Here is a 24375-nt window from a genome sequence, read left to right on the forward strand (position 1 = left end):
TATCATCAGTTTTAATTTGGAGATTTATAGGTTTGTCGAGCGATTTGCAATAATCATAACTTATGTCGTCAGTTCTCTTTTGAATAGCTAATCCTAATTATCTGTGTTGATTACGGGTTCGATCGAATTCAGTAACTTTAGTTCGAATTATAAAATATGTAGAGAAATTTATTAAATATGTACAAATTATGAATTTAAACGTTAATAATTTAAAAGAATTAGAACTCAAAAACTTCGATTATAGTGAGAATTTTTTTTTAACGCACATAATGATATAATTATATGTTAAGGATTAAGATTTAGAAGAAAGACAAGCTAAAGTAGTATTTAATTGATGATCACTTGCTGACTTTTAAACTTTAAACGATGTCTTTAGAAGCTATAATAATAATTATATAAGGAAAGAAGGTTCATGTTGTTAATGTAAATTTCATAGCTAATTAATAAAAATATCATAATAACTTCATTATGTTGTGGATTATAAGAAAATTGTTTTATAGAAACAGATTAATTAGAGATTGTTGATAAATTCTGTAGCTAATTCTATATTTCAGTGTAATGATTAGGCACTTAACCAACTTGTCCAAGAAAAACAATGGAGTAACTTTTATTTTTTTGAAAATCTTTCAATTTATATGTGCGGCTTCATGTTATACGGGGTAGCTCGACAGTGTTATAAAAAAGATATGCGCATCAGGCCCTCAAATTTAAGGGGCTTCATTTTTAATAATAATAGATTATAAGTTATTATTTTTTAACAAATATTAGATTTTATTTGTAGAAAAAGTTAACTTTTCATGAAAAATGAAAGAAATATTAGTAAAAATTTGACATATTTGAAGTACCATATCTCATGAAAAATAATTTAAAATATAAATGGTTATATTATTAATTGAAAACTAGAAGAAATCAATAACATAAAAGTTATTAACGGCATAAGTTTAAGGCCCCGTTTGATTTTCGCTTTAGGTCACCAATATAGTTGAGCCGCACCTGATGTTATAATAATTCTTGAAGCAACTTTTAGAGGACTACATACCATTCTTGAGAAGATCACATTTATAAATGAAATATTAATGAATTTTTTTTTAATTCCAAAATAGATTCGCAATCGCTATAGTCTTTGTCACAGTCCCTGCCTTATAATTGATGAACTTTATTGCTAAATGAAAATCTCCGGGATTTATATTATTTTATATGAAATATATAAAGGGAAAGGAGTAGATCTTTTAAGTTACTTTTTTCTAATATTTTAATTGAATCATGATCTTCAATTAGTGATTAACTTGAGGGATGTAGAAGATATGTAATGATCGTTTAGTTGTTAGAATTTACAAGTTATAATAATTATCTATGAGAATTACAAAAATAGAAGGGGAAAAAGGTCATAAAGTTTAATTAAAATCTCTATCTCTCAATTAAGCTATATGCAAGTGGAAGAATATATATATAAACTCTGCATTAGCTTATGCATACAAATATTTCATTTCTCACGTAAGCATGAGACCACTGCCCCCCAAAAAAAAAAGAAGAAAAAAAGGGCGATCGAATTAAGGGAAAAACGCTTTTTAATAATATATTTTTTTAAACTCAAGGCACTAACCCGCTTTATGTTATTTTATTTTATACATTGTTTATCTCAATACTTTTAAATTTTAACTATTAAAGAGAAATATTATATAGAATGTATAAAATAAAATAACATTTCAAAAAAGGCTTAAACATTATAATGAAATACCATCATAGGGAATGAATATTATAAGAAGTAAATATTTCCCAAATGAATTTTCAAATCAGTGTGTATAGTGTTTTAGACGATGCATTGATACATGAAGTGTTTGCTGATACATTTTGAATCAGTGTGCTTGCTGATACATTTTGAATCCATCAAGTGTGTATAGTGTTTTAGATGATGCATTAATACATTTTGAATCCATCAAGTGTGCTGATACATTTTGAATCCATCAAGTGTGCTTGCTGATACATTTTGAATCAGTGTGTATAGTGTTTTTAGACGATGCATTTATACATGAATTTGTTGTGTATCATAATGTTTTCTATGTATCATGCGGTTTTGAAAATTGTATTCAAAATAGATGATATAATCTTTGCTTTTCAAAATTTGAAATAAATATTCAATTACGTGCTAATTTAATGCTGATTAATGATCTGTTACCGTAAATTAAGCTATTTTAGTTAACAAGTTTAAATGTACTGTTTTCCCCCCATTTTTTTCTTAACAGTTTAAATTTACCATGTATCACTAGAGTCTAAAGTATCACGGAACAAAAATTTTAAGGGATTTTTAGTAAATACTAAATTTGTCGGGACAGAGTGTAATTATTGAATTACACTATGGGATTCCTTAAATTTTTACATATCTTTACCTCGGCCCACATTATATTATTTGGGTGGGCTTTGACCCAATTTACTATGCAGCCCAAAACAAAATATGATAAAGCCCATTTGAATGTTTTGGGCCCAACCCGCAATCATTTCTACTCTGTTTACGTTAGGAGGAGGAAGAGATCTGTAACTCCGATCACTTCACTTGAAGAGCTTCACATATGCATACGAATTCATATATCTACAGATTATTATAACTGGTAGAGGAAATCGACGGTCGCCGGCGATGGCATTGGCACCGGGGCTATCTCGGAAGCTGAAGAAAGTGTTGGAAACTCGAACAGACACGGCGGATCTACTCGCGTCGCTCAATACTCTCTCTGAATTCTACACCGAAAATACACCTCATTCTCGCCGGAACCTCCGATCCACTATTGAAAAGCGTTCTCTATCTATCAATGAAGAGTTTCTCCTTTCCTCCGCAGCTGCTCAAAAGGTACCTTTTGCTGTTGAAATTTGAGTTTTTCCTTCGTTCATTTCTGTAGAAGTTGTTAGTTTAGTAATTCTCAGGTGAATTAACTTCCTTTTTCTTAAATGTATTTTGTTAGTCGTTGGATCGAGTTGAACAAGAAGTCAATGAGATCGTTGAATGCTGTGACAAGTAAGTATTTACTCTTCCGATTGATATATTTGGATTAAGTCTAACTTCTATAGGTGGAAGCTAATTCTTAAACTATCTGGTCACCCATGATAAGTGAAACTAGTTACAATGGAATATTAGGAATGCGACATGCTACAACTGGTTAATTACTAGGATAGCCTATAATTTGTTTGCACCTTTGGCCTACATAAGTTAAATTCATTTGGATCTTATTGGCTTGAGAATGTTACTTACATATTAGTACTTTAATTTTATTTTCCTTCTTTCATTCTCGTACTTTGAAATTGTTGAGAATGAAACGTTGCTTTTATAATTTTTTTCTGTAAATAGTGCATGTGATGTATGGAAGAAGTGGAGGGATTGTGATGCTCTTAGGAGAGGAAATTTGGTGCGCCATAATTCTTGTTCTTTCTCTGTAAAATACCGGTTAATTTAGGCACGTGTTTTTTTTAAAAAGGATGATACGTGTGAGGATGGGATTCCTTGTTTATTGTATGTTACACTTTTTACTGGACATATATCAGATGTGTATGGAAGTGATCCCAAAGAACCATTCATCACAAAAGTACATGCGATGATATTTGTTTTTAGCCATGATAACTATTTTTACTGAAGGAGTTTTTGTACTTAACTTTAACTTGCTAACGGACAAGGGATTTGAGATGTGAGGTATCTACAGATTTTTTTTTTTTTTTTGTAGTAAGCCTTTTACAGAACTGGATTAGTTGAGTCTTTTAGGTGGTGGCAAAATGGAATGATCTTCCTGGAGTAGTTGCCTGGATAGCTGATAAGAAGTTGAAATATGGAGTTCATAGACTCACCTAGAATAAGATATTGTACAGAATATCATGGTCTGGTGAAACTATGATTAGCTGGATGGATAGGAAATAGTCAAATGGACAACAAAGGTATACCACTTCTGAACTTTTTGTAGGGAACTTGGTTCTGAAACTAGTGTGATTATGTTGATTAAGAATAATTAGAATGACAGCATGAAAATTTTTGCCCTAGTGAAGAAAATAAATCATTTTGAATGAACCTATTGGAAGTTACTTGTGAAGGTGAAATCCTAAGTTCATCTTAAGTGAACCTTTTCCTTGGACAAGTGCGTGCGAATGTGAATTCCTATTGTTGGAAATTTGCCTTGAAGGTCTTAGTTTTAAGTTTTACAATACTTTTGCACACAATAATCAAATGGATAGAGAGGAGAGGGATACCTTTAAATGGTTTGTGCTAATTGCCTTATTGGATGAGTAAAAGTTAGCTGACAAGAATCTTCTCTTGTTCCGACCTCGTCTTCTTCAACCTGTTTCCTTACAAAAATGTCTACCTATCTTGCCAGAGTGGAAGCTTCCAAATACCAATAATTTTGATAAATGCAATCAATAATTCATATATTGAGTTTCCCCTCTTTTCCAGCTAAATACTTATACCAGTATCCTGGATTTTGCTCCCACCTGTCTACTATCTACCATAGTTGGTATGATAAGGACGCCGTTATATCAATTAAAAAGAAGTTGTTCTGACATGTCTTCTTGTAATGCCTGCATTTTCCAGAATCGCAATGGCTTTGAGCAGTTGCAATGCCACGACAGGCGATATTATCAGTACCACAGAACGGCTGAAGCAGGAATTTGAAGTTACTACACAGAGGCAAGAAATTGTGTCATGCTTTCTTCGTGATTATCAGCTATCCCCAGAAGAGGTGTTAGTCATTCCTTTTGAGTTGAAGCCTATATCACTCATATAGTACTTACTAACATACTGCTTTACAACTTTTATGTTGATGTAGATTAATGCCCTAAGAGAAGAAGATCTGGATGACAATTTTTTCAAGGCTCTTGCTCATGTTCAAGAAATTCATGCCAATTGCAAAGTGCTTCTCAGGACACACCACCAAGTAAACTTCTCTCTTACGTCTTTGAAGAGTGTGACATGATGTTATCCAGACTACATGTAGTTTGATTCAGCTTTTACTATGGCAAATGAAGGATCCTCATCTTGATTGATGAATTAAAAGTCGGTTATTTACTCATGGAATAGTGGGACTCTATGTAGGACATATAACGAAATTCAATTTTGTTTTCTAATCACACTGATTGTAACAAATTAATCAATTGCAAATAACAACAACAACTATGTTTCGCAATTTAAACTCATCTCAGGCCAGATTAACAAATTACGCTGATATATACCCAAAAAAGGAACATATTTACCAATTTCTCCTGCAATATCTGCTCATCTGTTCTTGAAGCTGTTTATTATCTAATGTCATGCTTCTTAATCACATAACAGTTGTGTCCATCTAAGGTGTGTTAGCCTATAGAAGCATGTCCAATTTCGATGTATTTGATCACCTTTTTGGCTAAAAAATAGGTATGAAAATTTTGCTGACAAAAAGGGGAACCTTGTACAAGATCTATAGATCATTGAAATATGAAAGTTGAAATTTTTACTAACAAAGCACTGCCAATTGTCTATACAAATTGAACTACATGAGTGACCCAAGGATATATGGGAAATTTCACAATTAAATGAAATGGAAAAAGAGCTTTTTTTCCCTTCAAGGGCCCTTACATGATGGGTAAATAAAAAGAGTTCACTCATCTAGTTTCAGTTATATTTTCCTAATGATAGTTTAGCTTTTTCCAAATGTTAGTATTATATTCTAGGCAAGGACACTGTTGCCATTCTGAAAAAAAATCTACTAGGAAAGGACAAACATGATTTTTCTATTTTCGCCTTATTGACTTGAATAGCCTCCCTAGATCCCAGTGTGGGATTTTACTGGGTATGTTGTTGTTGACTCGAATGCTTTCGGCAGCGTGCTGGTTTGGAGCTCATGGATATGATGGCCATGTATCAAGAAGGAGCATATGAACGCCTTTGCAGGTTACTCTTCTCTGCCTCAGTGGACTCTTGAATTTGCACATTTCATATTATATTCCTGTCATAGGATTCTCTTGTTTAAGTGCCTATCAGAAAATGTAACTTCTGTGGTGGTCAGCTCACAGCTGATGCCTGGAACGTAAAACAGTATAGCTATCTGGTAAAATTCTTATTGTGTGGCAGGGAATTCAGACGCCCATTTTGATCAATTTGTTTCTCATATGATCTACCTTTGTCAACCTGCTCCTTGTGACTGGAACATCTATTCTAGGCCTCTTACAACAATTCCAATCCATGGCTACAAACACAGTCTAGAATTAGTGCTCTCTTTGTTTATGTGTACCTCTGTTTTGTCTCAGTGACTGATGTCTGGGTTATTGTGACTTAGTTCAGACTGGTCTGTCTACTATTAGTAAGTCATATGATTTGTCTAATTTATTGTATGGTTAGTTAAAACTTAGAAGTGCTTAAACAAGTGGTTCAGTGGTCATATGAGCTTTCTGCTATGTTTGACATTATGCTGGTTTTTCTTTCTAGGTGGGTTCAGACAGAGTGTAGGAGACTTGGTGATGTTGATAACCCTGAAGTGGGTGACCTTCTGAGAACAGCAGTTCGGTGTCTCAAAGAAAGACCAGTGCTTTTTAAATATTGTGCAGAAGAGGTAACTTATCTTAACTAAAAGTTAGAATAATAATTTAACAAACTTTGCAATGATATATGCACTTCATATTCATGCAATCTGAAATATTAGGTGGCAAACATGAGGCACAATGCATTGTTTAGGAGATTTATAAGTGCACTTACACGTGGAGGACCTGGAGGACTTCCCAGGCCAATTGAAGTGCATGCTCACGATCCTTTAAGATACGTTGGTGATATGCTGGGATGGTTGCATCAGGTGATACATTTAACACAGTGTTTGAGTTATTCGTCCTGTGTAGCAAAAGAAGGGCCTTTTGCGCATTGACATGCCGCATCTGATTTTGTTCATGTCTATGACAGGCATTGGCATCTGAAAGAGAGCTTGTCCTTGCATTGCTTGACCCGGATGCATCAGATACTAGACCAGCTAGTCATAACTACTCCAAAGGCATAGATAGCGAGTCTGAGAAGACAGAATCTGACTTGACTTTTGTTCTAGACAGGATATTTGAAGGAGTTTGCCGCCCTTTTAAAGTTAGAGTGGAACAAGTTTTGCACTCCCAACCTAATCTTATAATTTCTTACAAGCTTAGCAATACACTGGAGTTCTATTTCTATACAGTGAGTTGAAATCTACTGCTATTGTCCCAATCTTATTGCACCCCCGTTTTTAAGTTTTCCTTGCCCTCAAATGTTTTTCCAATGCAGATATCGGATTTGCTGGGGATAGAAACATCTCTTTGTAATACCTTATTGGTTCTCAAGGAAGCAGCCCAGAAAACATTTTTTGACATACTGAAGGGTCGAGGCGAGAAGCTTTTGAGGTATCCTCCATTGGTAGCTGTTGATCTTTCTCCACCACCAGCTTTAAGGGAAGGAGTTTCAGTGCTGCTTGAAATTATTCAAACACATGATAGCATGATGTTCCCTGCATCAGGAAAGAAGCCCGACTTTGATCCAGTTATATCTGCTTTGCTAGACCCTATTATTCAGGTTAGTGTCCATCAAGATACTTAAAGTAAATGATTACTTGAAAATAATGATTACCTATTTTACTACTTGTGTATAAGTTCCTGGTTTTTTGTGTTAAATAAGTAAAAACTGCACAATCCTCTGTGCTGGTGAGAGGTAGTTGGTACCTTGTGAAATTAATGGAGGTATGGCCAGGACACTATAGTTATAGAAAAAGTTGCTAACAAGAATTAGAGAAATAAATGTAACTTATTCACAGTTGATATGACTTGCCTTTCCATTAAAGTAAGACCAAATATAAAATCGTGTTAAATTACATGTCAACCTTGGTTGATGTTCCTCACGAGAATGAATATGTTCTCTGCTGAAATCTTAGCACTATTCATTGTTTCTCATGTGCAGCAAAGAGGATTATGTAAGTTAGTTTATTTGAAAAACTGAAGTGCATCAGCTATATACATCGGAAAAACTAGAATTCACTGTTGATTTCAATCTCCCGTTTGAATGATTTTAGAATTTAAGATTGTTTGGTGTGGGGTTCTTGACGTGTGACAGACTGTAAATGCATCGTTGCTGATTTTACTGCAGTATTGCCTCATCAGACTTGTTATGCTTTACTATATTTAATATTTATCTTCCATGCAGATGTGTGAGCAAGCAGCAGAGGCGCACAAGTCAAAAGGTTCCATGCACTCCTCAAGAAGGAACAGAATTACTTCTGATCCAAGTCAACATCGCAAAACATCGGTTGATGCTCTTTTGGATGGCAGCAATTCAGCACTTTTAACGCAGGTATTTTTGGTCTTGTTTCCCTTGAAGGTCAAAGTCCAATTAGGCCTCTTGCGTTGTAATCTTGGCTGATGAAATTTCATTCCCATTCTCTCTCCTCCATTAAAAGATAAGAAACCAAACAGAAAGGAAAAACAAGAATCCATGGAGTCATCCTATCCTCTTGACACATTTCAAGCTGTGTTTGGGATATTTTACTCTTAACAACAGTAATTTTTTTTTCAAGTGTGATTTGTTGGACCACCTTATGTCAGACAGACGATCGACTGAAATCTTGATTTTGCGTTCATTCCATGTCTGCTGCTATGAGTAAACTATCAATTGATCAAGGGTGGTATAACATAGTACTATCAGACATTGCATTAGCGTTAACCTTCTGTTTTGTTTAATGCAGACCAGTGAAACTCCAGCCAAAATTTTCCTTATCAACTGCTTATGTGCAATCCAGCAACCACTTCTAGGACATGATGTTGCAAGCGGCTACGCGAAGAAGCTAGGTGTGATGATAGACAATCACATAAATGCTCTCGTGGAAAAAGAAGTTGAAGCTATTCTAAGAAGATGTGATTTATTAACTAAAATGTCACATTTCCGCAAGTCATTAGAAATTAATGAATCTAGCAACTCCATAGCAAGGACACCATTAGCAGAACAAGAGGATACATCTCCGGTTTCTGTTGCGGAGAGTTTGAAGGCTTTATTTGGTCTCATTTTAGGCAGTGAAACTGCCATTCCTGAATTTGAGCAGATGCAAGTTCCCAGATTGCGATCAGAAACAAGTGTTCAGGTAGCTAGATCGCTTGCCGAAGCTTACGAGCTTATTTACAGAGCTATCATGGATCCTGAGAATGGCTACACCGATCCAAAGTCATTGGCTAGACATCCACCTGATCAGATAAGAACAATTTTGGGAATTTGATAACTGAATTATACTTGTAATTTGTAGTACGTTGTCTGATATTTGTATTTTTCACTTTTTGATTCATATTTTCTTTATACTTGTATGCATAAAAATAAACATTTAATTTGGATTTCTTAGTATGATTTTTTCTCCCAAATTAATTGAATCAAATTTCTATCTAACAAATGAATCAGCATGCATCACCTACTTTGTTTACCTTAAGTGAGGTAGTTGTATGTATCATCATAGATATACAAATTAAACAACTTCAACGAAATCTATTACACAAAACGAGCAACAGGACCACATATGAATTATAATAATTCCACCTACCAATTAAAAGAATCGTAAAATTAAAGACAAGAAATTTTGAAAAGGGACACATTCTGTCAAAATTAATTACTCTATCGAAGAGACAATATAAGTGGAATAAAAATGAACATTAAAACAAAGTGGTATAAATGGATTGAATTGTTGGATATTTTAATTCAATTGGCTATATAAGAACCCATTGCATGTCACTCGATATTGAACTGTTCAAGTCTATTATAATAAAAATAATGACATGACAGATGAATATGCTTTTTAGTTTTGGCCATAGCTCATAATTTTGAGGTGCATAACTTGATACTTTATATAAAATTAGATAAATAGATATATACATATTATGTGACATTTTATATAATAATTTGTGTCTGATATGATATTCTACGTATGATTCATGTATTTACTTATTTAATTTTATATAAGTTTAAGTGGTTACTTGTATTGTTGTAAAGACGCAGGACTAGGTGTGAGTTGAAATTCTGTAATTTTTCTGTAGAATCTGTATTAGTAGAAAATTAAATGATATACATGTTATATAACAATTTGTATCTTATGTGGTATTCTACGTATGACTCATGTATCTACTTGTTCAACTTTACATAAGTTTAAATGCTTACTTGTATTGTTGTGCAGACGAAGAGCTAGGTGTGAGTTGGAATGTAATAATTTTATTTGTAGATTTTGTATTAATATTAGAAACTTAAATAATATACATGTATGTTAACTTGTTAACTCCTAATAAAATTGATTGATTTTCGTAAACTCTGTATTAGTACTAGAAAATTAAATGATATATATTGACTTGTTAACTCCTAATAAAATTGATTGATGATTCAGTGGTAAGGAAGAGACCATAAACATGCTTTTCACGCTAGAGTTGTAAATCCGAACCCCCTTTCTTTGAAAAGGAAATTTAAAATCCCAAATTTCAATTAGACCTTCAGAGTGTGTTTGGTATGAAGAATGTTTTCCAATTTTCTCATGTTTGGTTGGGACAAAAGTTTCGGTAAAATGTTTTCCAAATCAACTCATTTTCCTCAAAATTAAGGAAAATGACTTCCCTTAAAAAATTAAGAAAAATATTTTCCAAAACTCTCCTCCAATTTCAAATTACATTTTTTTTCCGAAAAACATCAATTTTAAAAAAATAAATTCAATTTTACAATTTTATTTTTTCACCCGATCCCCACCTCCACCCATCCATCACAGGCCAGCCCCCAAAACCACACCCCCTCCCCAAAAAATTAGTTTTGCTTTTTAAAAATATTTTCAACGTCAAATTTTTATTTTTAAACTCCTACCCCTTTCCCGGCCAGCCCCCTATCCACCCCCTTCCAGTCCCCACCCAACCCCCAAAAAAATTAATTTATTCATAAATCAAACACACAAAAAATATTTTCTATTCATTAACCAAACATAAAAAAAAAAAAAACATTTTGGTTCGTACCAAACGTACCGGCACACTCAAAATTAAACTAAACATGTTTGGACTACATGATGATTGGTACTAGAATTTTCTTACCGGAATAAGAAAAGATGAGGACAAACCACATCAACTAAATTTGCCATATTTGACCAGAAAGGAAAATAAACAATTTTTCTATGCAAGAACACACAAATCTCAGTAGAACAATGATAGGTTTTTGATCCCTCCAACAACTCACACTTTTTAAATCCACAATTAGTTCTCCAATTTTATTTTTTTTTTCAATATAAGTGGCCCTGTTTCAAATTAAAGACCTAGAAAACCCCCTCACCACCTACCCCTCATTAAACATGGTGTGCTATATAGCCTATATAGGGGTGGATGGGTGTGTGTGGAGTGGATGCACTGAAACAAAAAATGGCAGTAGGAAATGGAGGTGATGTATGGAAAGCCCATGGTGCAATGGTTTTGGTGCAGCTTTTCAATGGTGTTTACCATGTGATTACTACAGTGGCTCTCAAAGTGGGCATGAATGAAATTGTCTTTTGTTTGTATAGAGACCTTATTGCTATATCTATTCTTGCCTCAATTGCCTATTTCCGTGAAAAGTTAGTTCTTTTATCTCTTTACGTAATACCCCTTTTTTCGTTGTTTCTCTTAAATCTGCAATTCAACTAATGTAGTCTTCTCTTATTGCTAATCTATTTGAAATTTTTCAAGAAACACCCAAAATCTTGTTTTTCTACTTTTTTGACTTTCAGTGTATTTTTCTTTTTTAAAAATTTATACTAAAAAATTTATCTTTTTGTAAATAGAATAACCATGTTTAACAGTAAAAGTCGTGTTCTTTTGTAAAAGTATACATTCAACAACAAAAACAACTAACTATGTGAAATCCCACAAAGTGGGGTCTGAGAAGGGTAGAGTGCGTGCAAGTCCGTGTTAGAAAGGCTGTTTACGAAAGAAAAAAAGTACATTCAAACAACCAAATTTTAATATGCTATTAAAAAGTTTAGGAAATTAGATCAAATAATATCATCCCTTGATTCTGTGATTACTAGTTTGTTTGCTTTTCTCTACGTATATATTCGTATCTCTACAAACGAATAAGGTTGTATAATTTTGGTACAGAACTTAGTGTATATAGATGAGTTTCATCTGTACATCTCACTGTTTTATAGACAACAAGGTAACTAATTCTAACTACTTTGAAACTGTTATTAACAACCCTTCTGACATGGATAACTAACTTCTGGATCTTAACTAACTTTCACACTCAATTGCATATTCTGATAATATAGCGAAGTAAGATTCAATGGCATGATGGTGTCTAAATGTTGACAGTTCACATAAGAAGGTTTAGTTCTAAAGAGAATGATATGATAGATGAAGATGTAATACATAAAGTTGAAATACGGGGGTGGAAATTGAGAAGTGTTACAACTGTATTATGTGATAGGAAAGGGGCAGAGGGCTATACCAAGTGAAAGACAAGTTCCTTAGAATAGATGTGAGATCAACAGTGTTTTATGAGAGTAATTGTTGGATTTCTAAGGATTAGCATATCAATGACAGATGTAGTAGAAATATAGATGTTGAGATAGATATATTATCATATAAGTTGGAAAAAATTAAAAATAATCACAGTAGACAAAGTTTGCAAGTAACATATTTTGAGAGCAGGGTTTCTTGATCATAGATCTCAGTACATACTAGTTGATGCAACACTCGGAGTATAGTAGTTGAATGTTTTATAAGTGCATAATATAGACCTATCACATGGATGTAAATTGCCTTAATAAACTTAAAATTTCTTGGAGCCAATGTGGATTTAATTAAGAATAGAACACAATGAAAGTACATAATCTGTTAGAAACATTAGGAAATATAATTGAAGAAGAAGATGGTTTTGAGCGTGAAGAATCACTTTCCTTAAAGAGATATTGCCTGTATATATATATTGGGGAAAATGCAAGCAATTCCCTTCAAGATACAACAAAGCCCTTGTAATTACCTGCAGATTTTTCTTACGCTACTTCAAGAGAGTCCTTACATTTATAGAAGTTAAGAGATTACTTTTCATAATAGCCATGTCTGCTCAAATTAAGACCTCTACATATTACAAAATATCCAACAGAATCCATTTATGCAATACCAACTAGTTGAAATGAGGTTATTTATTGTTGTTACATGTATATTAAGATGTATGTTTGATACAAATGCTTTTAATTTAACTAAACATTGTATGTCACTGTCAGAGTGTCCGTACAGGAATAAGCAGGAGATGCAGAAAACCTTTAGCTTTAGAGAATCGTTAATTCTTTTAAAAATCAATTTATTTTCCAGTATTAAAATGGAATGGGCTCGATTAGAGCGAGGTGGACAGAGGTTCATATAGCAGATCCTAATTATTTTATGAGTATTTGCTTGAATAAAATATTTATTTTATTGACTATTTGGTTGTCCAGAAACCAGAATAACTGAACCAAAGACTATAAATGATTTTTTGCCACTTTTGATTTTGAGATTTGACTCAAACCACATTACCAGTTTTAGAAAAAAAAAATATTTGAGTGTAAAACCTTGATATAGTTAGGCTAACATGTCTAGCTTTATAATGATGATATGTAAGATTTGAGTTTGTTAAAGAAAAGTATTATCATTGACCTGGTTCCTGTTGAAAAAAGCACTAGTATTGATAAGTGGTATATTATGCAAGCTGAGGTTCTTATAATATGTTGCGAATTGTTTTCAATAAGTTCTTTCGAAAAGTTGGTTACAATGTTTGGAATCATATGAGCATCACTCACAAATGTGTGTTTTATGTTTCTTTATGTATAGGAGGTTGAGGGTTCCTCTGAATAAACAACTTCTACTGTCATTCTTCATTTTAGGATTGACTGGGTAAGTTTTGATGTCCTACACATGTTAGTATGAATTTGCTTTGTTCTACTTGATAAAAGCTTATTCCTGAAAATATCTGTTTTCGCCCTTGGTACTGAGACAGTATTTACGGTAACCAACTCTTGTTCCTTGTTGGTCTTGGCAACACAAATCCGACTTATGCTGCTGCTTTGCAACCTGCAATACCAGTCTTCACGTTCATACTTGCTGTAATTTTGGGGTCAGTATACATTCAACCCCCTTCATCTCTTGATTTTCTATTTGGTTCCATCACTCCCATCTCTTGCATGTCCTGGGTTTTGAGTGAGCCTTGTGTTGCTCAACTTTGTGAGTTTTATAAAATCATACTCTTCTATCAAGTGTCAAATGTTGTTTTCTTATTACAAAGTTGTTTTGTGCTTAAAATTGGAGCAGTCACAAGTATTAGCATGATGGACAGATCATGGAATACATCGTAGGATATACATTAAGATATTCTCGATATGGTAAATATGTAAGAGATATTATAAATACTACATTTAGTAGAGGATATCGTATAGCATTAGTTGTACAATGTATATAAGAGATATTTTAGAAACTACATGAAGTGTAGAATATTGGTTTATGTGATGCTGTTTTGGAAACATTTGAGGTGAAGGGGTGTCCTGTTTGCCTAAAACAACTTAGGTGCTCCTTTATTTATTCTAACGGGCCAACCCCCTAGTGATATTGTCCGCTTTGGTCCTAGTCCCTCAGGGCTTTAAAGCATGTCACTTGGGTGTAAGGACTGCTTACTTATATACTCAACATATTCTCTGTGTTTTGCCCATGAGGGACTCTTATCCTAAGCTAGGGTGTCACATTTATTTTAATAGTGCACCATTTAAGAAGTAATTTTGTGATCAATGATAGAGTACAGGGTGTTGTTCCACTGTTAAGGTAACACATATTTTAGTGGAAATGACACGTAAATCTATGATTTGGAGAAACTTTCATGCCTTAATTTAGTTGAAATGCAAGTAGGTAATCCGTGAGAATCTCTTGATATCAAGAACAATTAATGGAAATACAAGGCACAGGCTTTTAGAAAAAATGTTGTCTATGAAGTAGTCCATGTTCCCTGCTTCTTAAGTCATCAGAACTCAGAAGTCTTACATCATCTCAGGAAGGAACATGGGCCAGTCCATTGTGCATTTCTACTATTGTCACACAACTTATCCGGCTCAGTTATTGACCTTCTCAACATCATTCATATTGTGTAATTCTTGTGTGTTATTTATGCAGTACAGAAACTGCGAAATTCTTTACTGTGGAAGGTCAGGCAAAAGTTGGAGGTACCATTGTTTGTGTTTCTGGGGCAATTTTAATGGCTTTATTCCGCGGTCCAGCGGTGTTTGGAGACGGCACATTAAACTTCACAGCACAAATTGAGATAAGTTCTAAGGGTCCACCAGAGCCTGCTGGATGGCTAATCTCTAGTTTTCAGGAGTTTGGACTTGATAAGTGGCACCTCGGCGTCTTATGTTTAATAGGGAACTGTATATGCATGGCAGCATACTTAGCTCTTCAGGTAACTAGATAATCATTTCAATTGTTAATTCAGATCAACTTGATTGGAATAAATAGCTGACAGTTCTCAACTATTATACTGAAATATATATAAAAATATATGTATTTAGTCATCCTTAAAATAGTTGCCCGATCTTCCTTGTATATAGGTCCTTTCACAATGGACCTCACATGTTTTGGGTGAGTGGCCTGTGATGCACCAGCATTTGCAGGGGTCCTTTGAAATTGTGAAATTGGTATTAAGTGAATTTATACAACTGATTAAAACCTGAAAAAGTTTAATGTACTATTGCTATGTAAAATACAGATGTAACTTACCTTGTAAAATATATTACATGTAACTTAATTATGTCCAGTACTCCTCTTCCATCATTTTCTTTCGTCTTCTTGTCTGGGACTATATTTTTCACTCACTGGTTCTTAGGAAAGGCTGGTAATGGTTTGTTGATTCATCTGATTGTTGACCGGTTTTTATTTGTAGAATCTCAATTATAGTCTAGTGGGTTTCTTTTTTCTCTTTCTATTTTCTTCTTTTGTTGGGGGTGAAAATGCAGAAGATGTTGCTTACAAAATTTGAATTGCCTTTTAGTATCACTGTTTGCTTACTGGAACAGCTCTTATGTCCTATAATGAAATGAAACCTCTATATCTAGATGGCCTTCCAATAGGATTTATAGTCTAGAACAGTAGGGGGACAACTCATTGTTCATACTCTTATATAATGTATTAATTGTTCCAAGGGGCTCAGTCTCACTGTTTTAGACTTAGTTTAGAGCAGAAGTTGCAACCACTACACAGAAATGATTTGTTAGTTCGTGGAGTGAGTTAGGAGTAAACAGAACAGAAGGATGTTCATTTGGGGCCTTTTACTTAGTTAAGTCAGTATTTTCTTCCCAAAGTCTTCAGATAGTCTAGTTTTTGAACGGAAATAGGTAGATAGGTGTACTAGTTCAACTGCAAGTGTCTTCAGTTCACGCAAAAACTTGTGGAGTGAACTCTCCTTCCAATAAGGTTTGGATATCGTAGTTTGATCAGTGTTTTAATTTTTGAAGACTGGTTATGTTTTCTTTAAAAAGTATATGTAACACTCTCCAAATTGTATGTTACTTAGTTTACCTGCGTTAGACTTAGAAGAGCTTAAATGGGAAACATGAATGATGGAGATTCATTTAGCCGACCCCAAGGTTCAGCAGTATGTAGACTAAGAGCTGCACTGGATTTATTATTGAACTTCACACTTACCACCAAGTTTGTGTTAGTAGATGAAGTAAGTGCGGTGGGAGAGTGTCACATCTTCTAAAAACTCGGGAGGACTTGGAATTAAAGATCTAAAAGTATTTAATAAAGCGTTATTGGACAAATGGTTATGGAGGTTTTGGGGTGGAGTTACAAGTTTGGAAGGAGGTGATAGTGGACAAATATGGGATAACGGAGGGGGTTGGAAAACTAGAGGTATTGTTTTACCTTCCGGTTGTGGTTTCTGGAGGAATATGGGATGGGATTATTTTGTGGAAAATATCTCATTCAAGTCGGAGACGGGAGGAGAGTTTACTTATGGGGACAGAAATGGAGTGGGAACTTATTGAAAGACGAATTCCAAAGTTTGTACAGAATTTCTTGTCAAAGAGACTTGACAATCTGACAAATCAGGGAGGACTAGGTGGAGAGATTTTTTGGGTTTTGAGATTTAGAAGAGGTTTTCAAGATTGGGAAGTGAGTGAGTTTCAAAGATTGATAGACTTACTCCATAGCCAAGCTAACCGGTGGATCTTCCCGATGTTTGGTGGTAGGGCTTAGTTAACAATGGAGTGTTCTCTGTGAAGTCTTTTTATGAGAAACTTGTAGTCAGGGAGGAGAATGATTGCCCACTGATGTAGTATGGGTTCCAAGTGTGCCGAGGTAGGTGTGCCTTTTCTCTTGGCTAGCTTACTAGAAGGGTGATTTTGACAGCAGAAAATCTTGGAGAGCGGAAAGTTGTCTGCATCAGTTGGTGTTACATGTGCAAGGAGGAGTGCGAGGACGTGACCATCTGCTTCTTATTTGTGGAATTACCATGAGACTATGGTGGAAAATGTTTAAGTGGTTTTGCACTTCTTGGGTAATGCAAAGAACTGTGAAAAAGTTGGAATTCAGTTGGAAGAACGAGAGAAGGAAGAGAAGATGAAGGACTTGGAACATGGTTCCTCTTGCGTTGATGTGGGTAGTTTGGAGAGAGAAATAGAAGAGATTTTGAAGGACTAGAATTAAGTCTCCTTTATTTTATTTTGGTGGAAACAGAAAGTACGTTGTTGTATAGATGATTGGTCGGAGTTTGTAGACAATCTTTATCTCATGGTTTGCCCCATGTATATGTCCAAATGTTTATGAATGAAAATACCTTTACTTGATTTTTTTTAAAAAAAGAAAAGAGCAAAATGTGGAAAATTTAATGCCCTTTACCCTTAAATGTTACTATTTCTGAAAAAATAAAATCCCTTTACACTTTCCTTATTAAAAGTAATCACGTTCAGTTTCATGATATTCTCTCCGATTTGGTTTCGGTTCTTGTGAACTTTGATCTATCAATTGCTATTCATCTGAAAGAGATCAATATGCTCATCTTGCCACTATGTTGGACACCTTTCAGTTGATCTTAAGCATGTTAAGTTTTGATTTTGTCAAGTAATCCAGATTATATAAATTAGTGATCATTTCATAATTGGTTAAGAAAGATGACTAAACTGAACAATAGTTATATACCAATTCTGGTCAACAGAATCGTTGTATTAAAAGACTGATTTTTTTGTGAAATAATCTATACCCATTAGGCCAAAAAGATATACTGATTATTTTGTGAAATAATCCAGAGAAACAATCTGGTTTTGGCTGGTTGCGTGACCTCCAGTCAGGACTGATACAAACAGTTATTCAGAGATATCTGTGACACTTCAGATCTTAGGCTAGCTTGAAGCATTGTCTGGAAAATCCTCGAGTTTGTCAGTGTATGTCTGTATATTATTATGAAATGTCTGCAGAGTATAGTGAGTTATGAATTTTTTTTGCAGGCTCCAGTTTTGGAAAAATACCCAGCAAGCATATCATTGACAGCATATTCTTACACTTTTGGCGTTCTATTAATGATAGGGACGTCATTCTTTGTGACTGATGGATCAACAAACTGGTATTTGACATCATCTGAAGTTGTCGCTGTGTTCTATGCTGTAAGATTCTCTGAAGTCCTGATCTTCATTTTCGCTGATGCATGAAATGAGATTTTATTTATCTTTGATCAAGTCTCAAAATGATCTATCTCACATAAAAAAGAAATCTGAGACAATGATATACAAAAATTCAAGAAAAGTGATACCAAGTATAATTTGCTTTTTCTTTTGGTAAGTAAATATCTTATTCATCATCAAAGTATTGATTTTATAAGACCACAGCCAATTAACACATTGTCTGTCTAAGAGAAAAGAAACAACAAAAACACCCTGTTACAGAAGAAAAGCAAACTGGACTCACCTCCTAGGGAGGGTCTCTAGTTCCTTTTAAAGAACAAGTAACTCAACTACTAAGAATAGCGAATACACTAGGGATAGTTCTAGAAATGACACTGATGCAGTAGTTGTTGTCTTGGAGTTGAGGCTCGAATATTACAAGTGAAGGCAATCTCCGTGGAAATGCTTTCCATTGATCTAGACTTATCTTCAAATACTCTTTGGTTTCTCTCTTACCAGAAAGCATGTACATATTCTGCATATACTATCTTGAAAACAGGAGCTTCATGAGATCTCCCTTTGGCTTGCGTAGTTGCATGTACAGTACATATGATCAGTCAAGTCTCTTGGTCTACAAGGTGTTCTATGTAGCCATCTTTACAGTCTATCCCATGGACTCTTTGGCAAATGGACAACACATAGAGATGATTTCTTGTCTCTAGTGTTGCTTGACAAAACACACACCGAGGGTCTACTTCTGTCACGCCCCGAGCCTATACCCTGGGCGGGACTGGCACTCGAAGACCCATTGCTGGCCTCGAGCGAACCCTTGGTCTGACTTACTTACTCAGCGGAAGTCTTAAACATAAGAAATATAACTCAAAGATATATAAGTACTTAGCCAAATGACAACTCAAGTCTTTAAACAATATTTGAAATAATTATGTAAAGACAATTGAACTACTGACTGTCTATGAAGCCTCTAAAAACAACTGAGATGGATGTCGGGACATACCCCACAACATTCTAATGAACCAATCTGGAACATAAATAAAAGTGTCTTCCGGAATGCAAGGAGGCTCACCAATTGACTCAGAGTGCTTAACTGGATCAACGGTGGCTGGATGCTGATCCTCGTTAACTGCGTCTGCATAATACGATGCAGGTCAACTGACATCAGTACATTGAATGTACGAGTATGCAATTTGGATTACTAAACAACATAGGCTTGAAAGAAATTCTGGAAAACTTACCTGGCTCAGCTAACCTTAACACAACTAGACTTATTTCAATGTAAAGCAATTTAAAAACAAGAGCAATATAAAGAAAAACTGTTTAAAACATGATTTTCAACTCTATGTGTATGCAAAGATACAAATAACTCTGAGATGTATGTAATAATGCAAAATAAACTAAAATGTCAACTCATAATCATAATAAAAGACATACCATGCTCCCTCTCATAGTTTGCTTGTGCAATGCAGGAATGGAGTCCAATACCCCTATTCATAATAAGTAGAACCCCTTGAGGAACCATGCAATTACTGTTGTGGGAGTTTCCCTAATCGACAACCATCACTTAATAGCTATAGTGATGGTACAATGTTATGAAGCCCACACTGCCCGATCATCCTACACCTTGCCCGAGTGTAGGACTTGAACTACTAAGTGACTCCACTAGTCTATTGTGAAAATGATTCATCTAAAAAGTATGAAACCCTTTCTACCCATGATGGCTACATAGTTTGTGGAGACTTGAGTTAAGATGAACTCGCATTCCCATATTGGTGCTCAATACTACTCTAAAAATATACTAGCTCTTTTATGTTTTAAAAACATACTTCTTTCTGTGATTTAAGATTAGTGCTCAAAAAACTTAGCTCAAAAGCTATCTTGGAAATCAAAGTTTCCGGTCTTGCTTCATTAGAAAGCGATTACTCTTTTTTTTGAAAACTAGCACGAAGGCCCTTTAGAAATCTCAGTTTCCATTCTTATTTAAATGTAAAAACATTTTTGTATTTCTTTGGGAATACTTAGTACCCATATACTTCTTTGAAGAAAAGACTTAAACTTTACTCTGAACTGAACTCAAAACTTAAGTCTTAAAACAAAGTTAAAACGTTTGTAAAAGACTTATGAAAACTTGAAATGAACTTCTCTTACTTGACTCTTGAGTTCTCTTAACTTTGATCTTATTTGCTCTTGACTTGACTCTTAACTGATCCTTGAATTTGTAGTTATGGATTCAAGGTTGTAATTTATGATTCTGGATGATATCTATATGTTTAGAAGTCACTTGGAGTAGTTAGATCATTAGGAAGTGTTAATACACTTTAGAAAAGCTTAAACAGACTGAATAACGAAAACTGGGTGAAAAACGTCGATCCGGGCGCATCCGGGGCGCACTGCGCCAGCCTCACTTGACTGATGCTCATTTCTGGCGCACTGTTGGAGCGCCGCCCCAGCCTTCCTGGCGCTATGGGGGCGCGTCGCACCAACCTGTTCCTTAGGCAAAAATCTGACGAATCTTTCCTCTCGTTTTTTGACCTTAAATCATTTTAATTTGATTCTTTTTCTCAAATTCACTTTAGATTCATGTACCCACATCATATATACAAGGATCTAACCCAATGAACTCTAGAAACAACACTTTTACATCGAGAAATTCCTAAATCTTAACTAATGTTCAGGAAAGAAAGTAATTCAAGAGTAACCAACAAGAACATTCAATTTCCAATCGTTTTAGAACTATTTGACGCTGAACCAAACATGCTTGGCACGGGGGTGAACGAACCCAACGTTAAGGAAGACTCACATACCTTTTTAGGGATCACCCACGACGAAATCCACAAGTTAAATTTTGACGATCTTGACGAATCTTGAACGCCCTTCTCTTTTCTCCTCTTCTTTTCTCTTCTCTCAAAACCCTAACTCTTTTGGTAAAAGTGTAAACTTATCTAATTCAGCTTAGACCCCTAATTAAATACCACAAACGAAATAAATTAATAGGGTAAGTAAAAAACCAAATTACCCCTTCAAAATCCGGATTGGACTTTCTTTATTTCAACAGCCCACCTTTCAAAAGGCGTAACTCATTCATAGAACTCGGAATCGGGCAAACTCGGCGGCGTTGGAAATATCGTTCCAAGAGCTTTCCAGCCATATCTGGAACTACACCTAACTCATCCCCTGCTAGGAGTTATGATCGTTTGAAGTTGACCAAAAACTCACTTTTAACTTAAAATTTTTCAGATTTCCTTAATACTTTCCAAAAGTAACTATTTCCAGATTTGTCACTTCCTTCTAGTTCTTTCTAGCTGCGAGATATTACAACTTTCATGTTCCAATTGATCAATCTATCCTTTGTGAGCAGCCTACTTCACTATTTAAGCCACAGAGTGAAGATAGACTTAGCTCTTGCTTCATTCCTGAACATGAAACATTTTCAAGGTACTCTTGTGTTGTCCCCTAGCATGTGCAGGTACACACATCTAATAAGACTCTTCCTGTTCAAATTCTGGAGTTGACTGTGATTCACAACACTTGTTTCAATGATTTTCTTCATCATATCATCAATTTTGCAGACACTTCAGGTGAAACATATGAATCCACTTCATCCACATAGCATCTTGTTTGATGTGTCAAATCTCAGTCTCGAGTAGGTCAGCCTTATTCCAGAGCTTGAGTTGATCAGGTTAATTGTTGTTGCTAAAAGCATAATTAAGTATCTGGTGCTCTCTCCAACAACTTAACTTTTTTCATAAGGCGGTCAAATAATTTAACATGGTATGAAAGCCAAGACCTGTCCCTATAATGTGGTCCTTTTTTACAAGTGGAGTGATCTAATTTTCTCTTGAACTACGCAAAATGATCCAGATTTGCCCTTGAACTTTGAAGAACAGAGTCAAAACTGTTCATACTTCCTTCCACCAAGTTGCTATTTCAATTTGAGATCATCAACGCATCATGTATTAAATTAGCTTCTGAATGTTTCTTAGTGAATTCTCATTCATCTGTCTATAATATCTCATGCCATATGGTAAGTATGTAGATGGACAAATATTTTAGTTGGGATGAAATGAAATAGTTCCGTCACAATGGTTAATGTCTTTCAGGGAATTGTTGCATCAGCGCTGAACTACGGACTTATGACATGGTGCAATAAGGTTCTTGGCCCTTCTTTAGTTGCTCTATACAATCCACTTCAACCTGCTGCATCAGCAATTTTGTCTAGTATTTTTCTTGGGAGCGCTATTTATCTGGGAAGGTTAGTACTGTGATTTCTCCTGAATGTGTATCATGTTCCGAAAAACAAAACCACATTTATACCTGTGTATTTCTCATATCTTTGTTTTATACTTGTTTTGGCACAATGAGAAAAGGACACAAGGGTGACATGAAGCTCTCCTGCTGGAAATTCTCCATGTTTTCTTTCTGACTTACTTCCCTTTTTGAGATTGGTTCTTGCAAAACTATGACTATTTCACTTGCTGAGGCCATATGACTTCTTCTTTCCGATCCATCTTCTATTTGTTCGTAGTTAGCTTTTGTTCTAAGATATCTCCGTGTGTTGTGATTGCAGCATTTTGGGAGGAGTTCTCATTATAGCTGGGCTTTATTTAGTAACTTGGGCATCTTACAGAGAGATGCAGGCAGCCAAGGGAACGGTTCTTCATGCGCCTCAGATGACGGATCCCCTAATCCCACATCAGACAGGACACATTATCTCTGTTTCTTCTTCCTCAATGCCATAGATCAGTGATTAGATATTGCTGCAGTTAGCATTTGCATGTCCTTGTCTTCATCTTCTTTATTATAATACGTGAGTTCACTGCAAAAAGAATGGCAGATATGTATTGCAGTTCTATCAAGTTGTCAAGTAAATTCTTCCTGCAGAATTATTGCAGTTGATAAATTCTTGTTCCTGTCTTGTTTCACTGTCAACATAGACTCAAAAACAGTCATTCCATTATCACTCGATTATGCGATGATAAAATGTCTAGTTTATCAACTTGAAATAACGAATTTTTAAGAGACATTTATCTATGAGACTGATAAACAACCAGCTTAAAGGTTTTATTTATGCTATAGTTCTTCTTTTCACATTTAGTTAAGCGTTGCTGTTGTTCAAAAAAAAATCTTACTCAAATGATTAAAATTTGTTCGAATAACATAGGAATTGCAGTATTGATTTTTTAATTATCTTTTTTGTATTATATACCTATTAATGAACTGATTTAACAATTACCGTTTTAGATTAAAAAAACTTAACATTAGAGCATATAAAGAGAAAGGTTAGAGCATATGGAGATATTCATACAATATCAATATTTAATTGAAGAGAATACATGGTTAGATATCACAATTTATTATTTTTCACTTTTTAATGACTTTAATTGCTTAATTTTTTAGCTTCTACAATTAAATACATTCATTCACAACCTTTCATATACACAATTTCTCTCTTTTTAAGTTAAATAGAAAATATTAGTCCATTACACTTTATATTTTCACATCTTATAGTTTTTATGTAATCTTTTATTCATCAGTCATTTTTTTCTTATTGATATATTGCTTAGTTTAATTAACTTCTTTCATTTGTATGGAAATATAGTGTTAGATATTTGACAATTTTGACAAATCATATAATTGAAGTAGTAAATTTTTTTTACCAATAAATATAGTGTATCCCACATGACTAAAATAAAAAGTTTTATCAATACAATAAAAAATTCTTCAAATTCTATTGATCTTTGCAAGTTGCAACCTTAGT

General features: G+C 34.5%; 2 protein-coding genes across 2 annotated transcripts; both read left to right on the forward strand.

Annotated features, from left to right (window-relative positions):
- Positions 1-2477: 2477 nt before the first annotated feature.
- LOC101252014 (conserved oligomeric Golgi complex subunit 6) lies at positions 2478-9386 on the forward strand. Its single transcript, XM_004245961.5, has 11 exons — positions 2478-2842; positions 2955-3007; positions 4565-4712; positions 4800-4907; positions 5832-5899; positions 6434-6557; positions 6648-6794; positions 6899-7159; positions 7247-7531; positions 8156-8302; positions 8694-9386. Exons 1-11 carry the CDS (start codon positions 2633-2635, stop codon positions 9216-9218), a joined length of 2076 nt encoding a protein of 691 aa, XP_004246009.1. The 5' UTR covers positions 2478-2632; the 3' UTR covers positions 9219-9386.
- A 1563-nt stretch (positions 9387-10949) lies between these two features.
- On the forward strand, positions 10950-23517 carry LOC101251708 (WAT1-related protein At4g19185). Its single transcript, XM_004245960.5, has 7 exons — positions 10950-11561; positions 13795-13857; positions 13961-14077; positions 15121-15406; positions 18450-18605; positions 22718-22869; positions 23185-23517. The coding sequence occupies exons 1-7, from the start codon at positions 11335-11337 to the stop codon at positions 23354-23356; spliced, it is 1173 nt and encodes a 390-aa protein (XP_004246008.1). The 5' UTR covers positions 10950-11334; the 3' UTR covers positions 23357-23517.
- The last annotated feature ends 858 nt before the right edge of the window (positions 23518-24375 follow it).

This window comes from Solanum lycopersicum, chromosome 8, assembly GCF_036512215.1.
Source record: "Solanum lycopersicum chromosome 8, SLM_r2.1".
In the NCBI taxonomy this organism is placed as follows: Eukaryota; Viridiplantae; Streptophyta; class Magnoliopsida; order Solanales; family Solanaceae; genus Solanum; species Solanum lycopersicum.